Source organism: Nilaparvata lugens, chromosome 4 (genome assembly GCF_014356525.2).
Source record: "Nilaparvata lugens isolate BPH chromosome 4, ASM1435652v1, whole genome shotgun sequence".
In the NCBI taxonomy this organism is placed as follows: Eukaryota; Metazoa; Arthropoda; class Insecta; order Hemiptera; family Delphacidae; genus Nilaparvata; species Nilaparvata lugens.
This window is the reverse complement of record NC_052507.1, coordinates 35,353,077-35,366,663: the sequence shown is the minus strand read 5'-3', so window position 1 is coordinate 35,366,663 and position 13,587 is coordinate 35,353,077. Positions and strand designations below refer to the sequence as shown.

General features: G+C 36.1%; 1 protein-coding gene across 1 annotated transcript in view; it reads left to right on the top strand.

Moving 5' to 3' along the window:
* Positions 1–13,587, top strand: part of LOC111045323 (protein masquerade-like) — a 59,676-nt gene that overhangs the window by 32,567 nt on the left and 13,522 nt on the right. The window contains exon 5 of the mRNA XM_039427380.1: positions 78–326. Coding sequence (XP_039283314.1) covers positions 78–326 — 249 coding nt within the window. The remainder of the gene's footprint in view (positions 1–77; positions 327–13,587) is intronic.

The following is a 13,587-nucleotide window of genomic DNA, read 5'->3' as shown; positions in this document are numbered from 1 at the left end:
AATATTGGCACGTTTCATTTCACAACATTTGAACAAACAATTTTGATCTTACCTCTCCTATCTTCTAATTCTTGCAGGAAATGCGGAAATGACAGAACTGTTCAAGTGCAGAAAAACAGGAACTCAGTGCTGTGCGCCCAAGTCACTCATCAGGGAGCTGCAGGAGCAGAAACAAGGAGGTGTAGCAGGAGGATTAGTAGTAGGAGGAATCAGTGATACCAACCTGTTGACGTCAAGGAATGACACAATTCTGCATGCACAGCAGTACAAACCAGTCCACAGTCCACCGCCACATTTGCATCACAGTTTACCCAGTCAATCACCAGGTGAATTTTAACGATGAATTCTTATAAATTTGATAATACTAGTGAGCTCCCACGGCCTGGAGAGTTTGATCAAAATGCCGCCGCTGATATTCTGTTAGTTGTTCTATACCATTGAAAGCAGTGAGAAGTCAAGAGAAAGATAAAATGTTTTTCTCATGCATTTCCAATGTTATCCTGATACATCCTCAAATGATACAAAGGAGTGTGTCAATTTCCTTGACCAACAAACTCGATCTGATCAGCTTAATGGTTCGAATAATATGAGTTTAAAAGTACATTGATGAAAGCAGATACAAAAGAATTTGATGTGGTGCACTCACACAACTTTCCTTGCAATTATGGAAATTTCGACAAAAACCGCCTCGTGTGTCTCCGGCGTAAGAGTCGAGTTTCCAAAAATATAATTTAAAATTGATCAGCTGACGAGATCAATATTCTGCTATCTCTTTCAGTGAATGATTCAATAGAATCATGAGTTGCCTCTGTTTTTTTAATAATATCATTCTATCGAATTTCGAGCTTATTTTTGATTTTAGGTGAAAATGTTACTGGACATTAATTGAAGAGACTTTCATGCTTAATCTTTTCCATTTGAAAATTCTCGCTTAAATTGTTTCTGAAGCCTAACAATTGAAAATTGAAAATCAAATTTTGCATAGATGGGGCAGAGCTCATGAAAATCGCAAAAAACCCTGTTTTTTACATCATTTTCGCCATTTTAGTCGCCATCTTGAAATGCATTTGATCGAAATTGTTCGTGTCGGATCCTTATTGTTTAAGGAGCTCAAGCTTCAAATTTCAAGTCATCACGTTGATTGGGAGATGAGATATCGTGTACACAGACATACACACACATACACACATACAGACCAATACCAGAAAACCACTTTTTTGACTCAGGGGACCTTGAAACGTACAGAAATTTTAGAAATTGGGGTACCTTAATTTTTTTGTAAAGCAATACTTTCCTTACCTATGTTAATAGGGCAAGGAAAGTAAAAATAGCAGTTCGATGAAGTGGTATTTGGAGTGTGAGGACAAGTTAGACCCTTGTGGAGCACGGGTTGCCTGCTAGTTCCTACTAAATCTTTAAGAATTTTACCTTGTTGTTACAGTGACTATAATTACCCACAGTATGGCCATTGACTGTCACGCATTTGATTGGCTAGCCCGATCACGTGGTACAAATCCGCCATTAAGATTCCAAACAAACTATAGTTCTATCTTATTGCATTGGAAATTTGGATTTTATCACTTCTTTTACCGATTGGAAGCATATTTTGAACTCCCAAAGAGTTAGGTATAACATTTTCGAAGGGAAATTGATTATACTTTTGAATAGACCAATAAAGTTGATTAAAATAACACTAATAACGCAAAAAAACATCAATTTTTCTTCCCTCGGGCTCCTCGCGGACCACTTTCAGAGCTTTCGCGTGCCACTTTTTGGTAACCACTGATCTAGATAAATATGCAGAGAGATAAATTTTAATTCTATTGTACTTCCTAATCCAATTTATTGGTTGGACCTTTCAATAATCTAATTTCAAAATATTTTTGCTGCTCAATTGGATAGACCTATAACATTATATGAAATATTTAACCGTGATTAAGTGCTGTTCAATGACGTCTTTACTTCTATGATTGATTTTATTCAGTCCTGAGAAGCCTACTCACAAGCAGTGGCGTAGCCAGAAAAAGCATAACATTGGAGTAGAAAGCACCTAAACTTTGGGGGGTGTGGGGGTGAAATTTTGAAAATATACATCCAATTTGGTGCGATTCTATGCAATTTCTACTCGGAAACAAACATTCCATTCAAGTTCTTTTGGTGATCAGTAGGCCACTTATCATTTCGATTTCCCCTTGAAAATGTCATACGGCTGTGGGTTTTTTATTAAATAACAAATAGAATTTGATGAAGTAGAATTTTATTAGTCATTCAATTGTTAAAAAAGTGATTTTGTAGAAGGTCTACTCATTATTATATATTATTAGATAACAAGCTGGAATGCTTAAATTTTGGTCGTCTCTCTGTCTCTGTTTGTATGTTCCACAATAACTAGAGAGAAAACATGTGATTTTGGATTTAGATTGTTCAAGAACCAAATTGAATAATTAAAGCGTTAGCGAGTTCTAACTTGTGACTTACTAGAGGCCAAAGTTGTTATCTGTCTGCTTGTATGTTCTATAATCTGAGTAGATTATTGCCGACACCTTCTTCTACCAGAATTCCCAGTGTCGCTCTGGGCCGGCTAGAGTCAGTCGGCGACTGGGGTGGGCCGCAGCAGGGGACGGGACGCTTGTTATGGTGTCCGTCAACCACCCTCGTTCGAGTCGGAGGTTGGAACAGTGCCTTGAGTGCCTTATTAAAATGATTCCCTCTTTTAGGAAAGAGGGACCGTGCTTTCGCACTGCCTAACAGGGTTAGGCGTGGATAGACGGGAATGGGAACAGTCTGGTATTCTCGGAGACTTCAATCTCCTGGACAGGGAAAATGTACCCTATCTTTGCTGGAGGTCCTCCTGCAATTCCTCTTGGAATTAGCCAGATAGAAGAGCCCTGGAACCGGGCGTTGCTGACAGTCACCGTGTCCCTCACCTCGGGCACCGGCTGTTTCTGGCTATCAGGATCGGTATTTCCGTGACGGGAAAGACGTTCCCAATCGTTACTCGAGGTCCTCCTGAAATTCCTCTTGGAATTAGCCAGATTGAAGAACCCTGGAACCGGGCGTCACTGGCTGTCGACGAGTCCAATACCTCGGTCACCGGCTGTTTCCAGCGGTCAGGATTGGGTCTCCACTGTTTCCAGCGTCTCCGGGTTGGGAAAGGCGTTCTGAAGCCTTACTCGAGGTACTCTTGCTGTTCCACTCAGAATCAGCAAGATAAAAGAGCCTTGGAACCGGGCGTCACTGGCTGTCGCCGAGTCCAATACCTCGGTCACCGGCTGTTTCCAGCGGTCAGGATTGAGGTCTCCGGGTTGGGAAAGGCGTTCTCAAGCCTTACTCGAGGTACTCTTGCTGTTCCACTCGGAATCAGCAAGATAGAAGAGCCTTGGAACCGGGCGTCACTGGCTGTCGCCGAGTCCAATACCTCGGTCACCGGATGTTTCCAGCGGTCAGGATTGAGGTCTCTGGGTTCGGAAAGGCGTTCTTAAGCCTTACTCTAGGTCCCCTTGCTGTTCCACTCGGAATCAGCAAGATAGAACAGCCCTTTAACCGGGCGTCGCTGGCCGTCACTGAGTCCAACACCTCGGTAACCTGCTTTTTCCAGCGGTCAGGATTGAGGTCTCCGGGTCAGGATTGAGGTCTCCGGGTCAGGAAAGGCGTTCTCAACCTTAATCAAGGTCCTCTTGCTTCTCCTGATCGTCTTCGGAATATTCCTGGGTCCTGTTAGGTTTTAGCCCAAAACCCAACTTGTTGCCACTGGTCGTATCATGCAGGCTGGCTGCTACAAGTCGCAGAAGTCGTCGTACGGGACTCGCCTTCTCGCGAGTGTTGTTTCTTGGAGCCTCACGCGTCTTCCGTTAACTCCAGTTAAGGGAAGGCGCAGTTCGAAGTTGTTGAAGGAGTAAGAGGATATTCTGGTCACAAGCTGCACTCACTTTCTGGCCGCGTCCTGCTCCCTTCAATAGTTCTAGACCGACTGTCTGTGCTAGACTGCCTTCTCTACTCCTCGGCGAGCCTCCCTTGGCAGCCGAGTGGGAGAAGATAAGGGTGCGCGGCATATTTGAGCAGTAGCTCAGTGCCTACATCGCTCGTTGTACAACGAGATCTTATAAAAAGATTACCTAGCGTCGACAAAATTAGCTCTAAAATCAATTTCCCTTATTAGTCACGAAATACATTGTGACAATAAATACTTTAGAAAGATCAATCAGCTTCAAATTTTGAACAGGTATTTTTCGAACCTTTTTACAGGTCAAGTTCATTGGACAACAAAAGTGACTCACTCCTTCGTCCTTTCTCAGGATATAATAAAAATTTTCTTTTGATCAATCATTTGGTCAGCTGGAATTAATTGCATGCTATTTCTGTAATTTTTCCATTCATTTGAGAAAGCTGATGCTATTTTTGGAGTTATCACACAGACTGACAGACTTTATGCGCCGACACGTGATTTCAGCTGAGTAGTACCAACCTTAAACAATACAGCATAAGTTTACGCTATTGTTTCTCTATGAAAATACTCAACATATTTAATTTATGAGTTCTTGCTTCCGTTAACGTCTGTCTGCCTGTCTATTGTATGTCTATAGCATACGCTTAATCTACTATATACGCTTATATAATCTACTATCAAATTGTATTTTTTCGTTAGTAGGGCTACTCATGAATTGCAATAAAAATCCAAGTACCCTTTTTTAAAATTGTTCACTCACGACATATTATTTCGGCCATGATGCCATCAAGTCAAAGAAACATTTCGTAAGTGAACTGTTTATAAAAATGGTACTTGGATTTTTATTTTTTATTATAATAATACTACTTGTGATAGCAGCTGCTATGACGTTGACAAAAAAATTTTGATATGAAATTTTTCTTGTTCAGTGTTAAATTTGTGAGAAGAAGTTACTATTAGTGTTCAACAACACTTGAATATACAATTTAGGTACTGATTCATTTGATTTTTGTATCATTTATTAGTATCTTCAAATGTTGAGATAATTGAAACGATTTGAGATATCGACGATGTGCGGGTTTCGCCATTTTGTGGTCACATGACCACATTCCCATTTGAAAAAAATCTGGTGTGGTAGGCTACACTCACACAACTTTCCTTGCTGATTGAACTGCAAGCCTCATTCTTAAACGAGAATAATTTAGGGGAATAACATAATAACAATTGGCGGCTACGTATTAAAACTACGATCATTATAGTTTTCAGAATATATTTTCCTTTGTATAGATATTGTGTAATCTGATGTATTTTTTTTAAATCGTCAAAACAGCTATTAAAATAACATACAGATAAAATATCTCGACTGTGCTCTTCTGAAGAGCTCTACCTACCTACTTACCTACCTCATGCACGAGAAGGACGTAACAAAGTTCATTTCTCAAGGAGTGGACTCCCTGTTAGTTTCCCAGGAAGGAGACTCATGCCAGTTTATAGAGCTGATAAATAACTGTACAAAGTATGAATTTAAAAAAATCGGTGAAGTCATTTTCGAAAACATTGTGATAGAAATTCAACAAAATCCAGTTTTCTCAAGAATATTACGAAGCTCCTGCAATTTTCCCAGTAATGAGACTCATGTCTGTTGATAGGGCTAATAAATAGCTATCCAGAGTATAAATTTGAAAAAATCGTTATGGAGCCGTCTTAGAGAAAACCGTGAAAACGTGGTTTTTTAATGATTATCCGCCTTTTTTCCGCCATTTTGAATTGAATTCTATTGAATTTCTTATTGTCAGATCCTCGTGGTATAAGGACCTTAAGTTTAGAATTTCAAGTCAATCGGTTAGTTTAAAATTTCGGTACTGAAAATTTTACAGAATGTAGATGAGCTCTTGATATATTCATTTTTAATTTTCATATTTAATTAATAACTCATTTATAATTAATCATCTGAATTGCAGTGATTATTGCAGAAGAGGGCTGTATTCACCTGTGAATCACAATTCCTACTGTAGTTAATAGAATAACATTATAGTACCTTTTTTGAAAAGTTTCAATAACAAATTAAAAAATCTAGTTCGATGTTTCGATGATTGTTTCACATCATCTTCAGGTTTTAAAAATGAAAAAAATTTTATTAGTTTTGATGTGAAACATCAAAACCAGTTGTTTCAATTTATTATCCAAAACGTTTCAAAAAAGGGCACTACGATGTTATGGTACTTGAAAATAAAAATAATTAGTCCTGAATTCATACATTTTAAGAAGATATGGACCTATTGTACCTTAGTTATTCAGTTATAACTAGTAGTTCTGTGATCAGTAGACCTCACGCAGTATTCTCATCCACAAGTACCTGATTGGAACTATAGACCTTATGGAAATGCAGCAATAGACTGGCTTCTCCACACATCTGCGTAATCACTTGTCAGCTGATTTATGATGAATAATTCTATAGTCTGATTTTACTTTCCTTGCCCTATTACCATAGGTAAGGAAAGTATTGCTTTCCGAAAAAAATCAAGGTACCCCAATTTGTGAATTTCTATACGTTTCATTATGGATTATTTATTAAATCTCAATGTTTCAGGAACATGAATTTAAGACGGGAGTTGCCTTTCTCGAGATTTAATAAATTTACTTTAATTTAATTTTAGACAAAAATTACTTTTGTCTGTATATCCGACTGATCTCGTAAACTGCTTCAACAATTTGATCAAATTTGGATGATTCTGTAAGATAGGTGGTGGGTGTTTTTAAAACTTCAGAAGTGCCCGTTGCGTAATCTGAGTGCAAAGATTGAGTAAAAATTTAATATAAGGAAACAAACATAATTGGAACGGTCAAATACCATGAATACCAAATATTCATGGAAGGTCAACGGTTGTTGCCTTCCCGAATGTAAAAATATCTTCAATATTAGTAAGGCGCTTTTTCCATGAATTGTTTATTCTCAAACATATTCATTGATTTAGCAAAGAAAATAGGAAGTAGCTTTTGATAAGAATATTCGAAAATAAATGCAAAAAGGTTTGTTCATATTCTATTCAAACTGGGAGCATTCCTTATTCCTATTGATGCTGGCAACATCAATGCTGCCCATTCAAACAATGCTGACATATTCATGTGAATCTCACTATAATTTGTTTACATTACAGCAGAATATCGGGGCACCGAGCTTCGCGCGTTATTTTTACTTTCCTTGCCCTATTACCATAGGTAAGGAAAGTATTGCTTTCCGAAAAAAAGTAAGGTAACCAAATTTCTAAATTTCTATACGTTTCAAGGTCCCCTGAGTCCAAAAAAGTGGTTTTTGGGTATTGGTCTGTAGGTGTGTGTGTGTGTGTGTGTGTACTGTGTATGTGCGTCTGTGTACACGATATCTCAATCTCCCAATTAACGGAATTACTTGAAATTTGGAACTTAAGGTCCTTACAATATAAGGATCCGACACGAACAATTTCAATTAAATTCAATTAAAGATGGCGACTAAAATGGCGAAAATGTTGTCAAAAACAGGGGTTTTCGCGATTTTCTCGAAAACGGCTCCAACGATTTTGATCAATTTCATACCTCAATTAGTCATTGATAAGTTCTATCAACTGCCTTGAGTCACATATCTGTAAAAATTTCAGGAGCTCCACCCCATCTATGCAATGTTTGATTTCAGATTCCCAATTATCAGGCTTCAGATACAATTTGAACAAAAAATTTCAAGTGGAAAAGATTGAGCATGAAAATCTATACAATTAAAGTTCAGTAACTCTAAGATTTTTTACTCTAATATTGGCGTAAGAAGGAGGCTACTTTTTCCTTAATATTATCTTGAAATGCAAAATTTCAAAAACCTTGTATTGTGCCGTGCTATGAATGTAGAAAGTTAATTTGGAATTTAGAATTTAGAAGCACACACAATATAAACTCAATAAAAGGAGCTTGATAAACATACTAGTGCTAGAAAACAGGGAATCAGAAAGAAATGACAAGAGAGACAACGAAATAGAGAGAAGATATCAACTATATTGTCACCTCTTACAATTAAATTAACAGTTAATGAAAAAAATGAAGTTACATCATGAAAACCGAAAAAAAAAATTACTAAATTTAGAAAGTTATCTCTGATATAGATAATTCGGTAATAACCTACTTTGTCTGCTCTACATTGAAAACGTTTTAGATTGAATCATAAGAAGCTTAAAGGACTCTTATTTCAGAAAGAAGAATTGAAAATATCTAGATATTTCTCAGGAGTCAATCATAAATAACAAACATCTTTTAAAAGAAAGATCAACATAAAATTCTTAGAACATTCAGAACACACTTGGAAACTTTTAGAACAGTATCAAAATATTATCAAATATTAATCATCCCCAATAATATCTATTCTGTATCTTTATATCATGAAAGCTGCAAAGACAAATATTCCTCAAGTATCACATCACGGAATTCCACATAGGAAGACTATTCAAAACATGTGATATCAAAACAAATTTGGAAAAGCTAGGGACCTTGAAACTTCTATTCGATCCTTTACAACTTTAAGACCAAATTATTTTTAAACATTAATTTATCAATAAGGGACCTTTAAACATTTCATATACTAATTCAACTTTAGTAGTTAGTAGATTATAAAATAAAAATTTAAGAAAACTGAAATTCCCAGCTGGATCCTTACAGAGAAAATATGGCCTCAAATTCAATGTAAAGATACAACCGAAAATCTACTATTCAAACCAAATTAATGAAATTTGTAAACTATCCATCCTCAATAATATCTCAAAGTTCTGATTAAACAAAAGGTCTAATTCCGCACGTTTTAATTGATTGAATGGTTCACCCCTCCCTTTTTGAAAGTCTATAGTCACTAAAACCCATTCTGTCACATCCGGTGTTCCTGGGACGTTTGTTTAATTTGGAAAAAGTTGTTACCTCAAAGCTGTTTCTTCAATTTGAATCTAGGCTCGGTGATCGAGCTCTACATGTCCAGATGGACAGGAGACAGCATACCCCAAGCTTCTAGGACTGCCATCGATTCAGAGGCATCTCAGCGGCTTCAAGACACACGTTCACGAGACATTCATGAACCCATAAATTGATGGACTCATATATTGATGGACCCATACTTTGATGAACCCGTACTTTGACCGCTTTAGTAGCGGTTATAGGAGGAAAATTTTCATAGTAAGGTGACAATTTGATATCCTCTCTTCTCAATTGAAGCAATTACTGAGGCAGAAAAAACTAAAAATGCTACTGGAACAAAAGTTCCAGAGCCAAATACTAAAAAGCCTAAAGCTGGCATGAAAGACATGATTAACACAAAGCTCTGTGGCTACATTTTGTACTGCTTACAACAGAGGACAGACGCTGAGTGAATGCACTTCGTTCTGTCGTCTTGCCGTGGTCGCTGTAAACGGCCTCACTAGATAGGTGCCTAACTTACGGTAACTGTGATGGGAGTTACTATTTTCTAGAAAAATTTCCACCAATAGAAAGATGGTAGAACTACAATTAAGATACATTCCCACCGAGTGACAGCTATTTTCCAAATTCCTACCAAATAAGGCATGATTGATAACAATTGGACACAAATTCCTTGCCTTATAAGGTCATGAACCAGACTGATGCTCCAGGAAAATCGTTGATGTTCTTAGTACCATATTAACTTCTATGCACCCACTTACAGAGTCAACACAACACAACGCAGAAAAGCAAACAGCAAAAAATGCTTTATAACAGAGTGACTTCTCATGATAATTCGCATAATCCTCATCATTCACAATTGGAACAATGAATATTGTTACAAAACTCCCCCTTCTTGAATGCGGAACACCGGGTTAAGTCGTAAAAAAAAATTGGCAGAAAACAACATGACAATACTCTCGATAACACCCTGTATAAGACCAATAATGACTAAAAGAAATTATCAACCTAAAAATTTCAAATGAAATACTAATAATGAATCTCAGACTAATCAAACTCGAACTACAATCATGTGAAATCAACAAAATTTCAAATGAATTTCAAAGAACTAGCCATAAACATCAAGAAGAACAAGCAAAATAACCAAGATTCACAATTTCCAAATAACCAAGTGGACTAGCAACAAATTTCGATCTCATAATAGTTAGGACAAATCAATCTGAACATAATCAACTAATTTGGAATAATCAAGATATCTAAGAAAACGAGGTGGAATACTTGTGAAATTTTGCAACATAAGACACCAAAAAAAATTGTAAAGTCAACTACAAATTGTGTAAAACCAGCTGCCAGACTCCACATCTTGACGGGCCTTGTCTCATATGAAGCTAAACAACCAGTAATAGACATCAATAAACAGTGACAAAAATAAAATCAAAATTAATTCAGACAGTTACTTTCATAAAACCGCAGTGAAGAAACCCAGTATGTGCACCTTTTACTGGTCCCTCACAACTGGTAAGATAATTTGCTGAAATTTCTTCCAGACAGAGATAAAACGACCAAAATATTTAAAGAGACCCTCCAATCAATACTCTGCTGTTAAGTTAATAACCAGATTATCCCAATATTCTAATCTCAACAGAAACTTTAAATAGAACAACAATTCAAAAAAAAAAATCATCAAATTATCACAATCATATTACCAGATCATCATCACTCGACTAGTTGTTAAAATCGAGCAACTGACATTTGACGTTACCATAGAAACCGCAAACATACGCCTCCTGTCAAAGAATCATGACCTATGCCACTACATTTCAATGTCATTAAGCCAATAACTACACAGAGTCACAGAGGAAAGAAACACTAAAGAAACACTTTATGCTTATTCCGTGACAGAGTTAACTAATATGCGACAATGTTCTAGCAGCTTACGTATCATGATACACATTGACCTTGATACACGTATCAACTTAGCAACAAAACTCATATCACCATTTATACTACTCTCTCAACTCGTATCCCGTTCTTTGCACTTTTGTACAACAAAATAACATCGGTTATAGCTAAAGATAAAGGACATCGCGAGTTGTCCCACAATTACCTAGCAACACCTATGCTATAATTCTAAATTTTCCCTTTTGGAAAAGACTAAGATCTTAACTGTTTCACAAACAGATATACCGTATTACATTACTACCACTGAATTTCTATTACTCATCACCCACTTGGGACAGCAACATTTGAGGACAATATACATACACCCGTATACCTACAAATTGTGCTTCCTATCACCTTGGTACAACCACAGTACAACAACTAATGTCCTTGGCAACTCAAAAAAAAGTGACTACAATATTCTCTCAACACATCAAATAACTATTTACTATCTCTCCTTGTATACTCAATTAAAACTCATTTCTCCAGCACATGAAGAAATATGACAGTACAAACGCTTAGGCCAATGATCATGATAACAGACATGAATCATATCATAAAGAAATTTTCCACTATCGACTAGTACATAACTGAATCTAACCTCCACAAAAAATTACTTGAACAAAATTTAATACTGCCTACCACACTCAATGAAGAACCTTCAGAAACTCAAACCTTTATTTTAAGAATTCAGGTGACCAAGACAAGCTAAAGCAAACAACATAAGCATTTTCCCAGGATTAATAAAAAATAGTCCCCATATTCTATAGTACTGAAACCTGTTCCATTTCCCGTTACATATTCCTTTTTTTATCATCACAAAAGTTGTGAAAAATTAAGTTAACTAGATTTTCTTCTCGTTTACAATTTTCTATTTTTTTGTTTTATTTAATCTTTCCCTATTTTTATGTTTTATTGAAGATCTACTTTCCTATTCTTCTACCTTTCCCATTTCTTTCCCCTTTTGAAATCAATAACTTTTGCTATAATTATTATAGAGCATGATTCTATATCCTGTCTATCTTATTCAATTATTCTTCACTTTATTATTACCCATCATAAAAGATTCCTAGAAATTCAAGGTCACCAGATACTGAACCATATTATAATATATTAAATTAATATCTCTTATTCTATCCTCACAATACTGCAACAAAAAATTATCAATTATCCTATCACCAAGTAAAATTAATTCTCCTGATCAATCATCCCAAAACAATTCAAATATTATTATTTATTTCTAATCCCCCAATTTCTCTATATATAATAATTTACTCTCCACTGTCTGCATTACCAAATAAACTGTAGCAGGAAAGTATTGCTTTCCGAAAAAAATTAAGGTACCCCAATTTGTGAATTTCTATACGTTTCATTATGGATTATTTATTAAATCTCAATGTTTCAGGAACATGAATTTAAGACGGGAGTTGCCTTTCTCGAGATTTAATAAATTTACTTTGATTTAATTTTAGACAAAAATTACTTTTGTCCGTATATCCGACTGATCTCGTAAACTGCTTCAACAATTTGATCAAATTTGGATGATTCTGTAAGATAGGTGGTGGGTGTTTTTAAAACTTCAGAAGTGCCCGTTGCGTAATCTGAGTGCAAAGATTGAGTAAAAATTTAATATAAGGAAACAAACATAATTGGAACGGTCAAATACCATGAATACCAAATATTCATGGAAGGTCAACGGTTGTTGCCTTCCCGAATGTAAAAATATCTTCAATATTAGTAAGGCGCTTTTTCCATGAATTGTTTATTCTCAAACATATTCATTGATTTAGCAAAGAAAATAGGAAGTAGCTTTTGATAAGAATATTCGAAAATAAATGCAAAAAGGTTTGTTCATATTCTATTCAAACTGGGAGCATTCCTTATTCCTATTGATGCTGGCAACATCAATGCTGCCGATTCAAACAATGCTGACATATTCATGTGAATCTCACTATAATTTGTTTACATTACAGCAGAATATCGGGGCACCGAGCTTCGCGCGTTATTTTTACTTTCCTTGCCCTATTACCATAGGTAAGGAAAGTATTGCTTTCCGAAAAAAAGTAAGGTAACCAAATTTCTAAATTTCTATACGTTTCAAGGTCCCCTGAGTCCAAAAAAGTGGTTTTTGGGTATTGGTCTGTAGGTGTGTGTGTGTGTGTGTGTGTGTGTGTGTGTGTGTGTGTGTGTTTGTGTGTGTACTGTGTATGTGCGTCTGTGTACACGATATCTCAATCTCCCAATTAACGGAATTACTTGAAATTTGGAACTTAAGGTCCTTACAATATAAGGATCCGACACGAACAATTTCAATTAAATTCAATTAAAGATGGCGGCTAAAATGGCGAAAATGTTGTCAAAAACAGGGTTTTTCGCGATTTTCTCGAAAACGGCTTCAACGATTTTGATCAAATTCATACCTCAATTAGTCATTGATAAGTTCTATCAACTGCCTTGAGTCACATATCTGTAAAAAATTCAGGAGCTCCACCCCATCTATGCAATGTTTGATTTTAGATTCCCAATTATCAGGCTTCAGATACAATTTGAACAAAAAATTTCAAGTGGAAAAGATTGAGCATGAAAATCTCTACAATTGAAGTTCAGTAACATTTTTACCTAAATTTGAAAATAATTTCGAAATTCGAGAAAATGTGATTATTTCAATTGCAAACTGTTGATAACTGTTGATTCTATTAAATCATTCACTATGAAGAGCTCGTGTGTCTATTGCGTTATTGTCCTGTCACCAGCTGGCTCAGATCTTTGAATAGTAG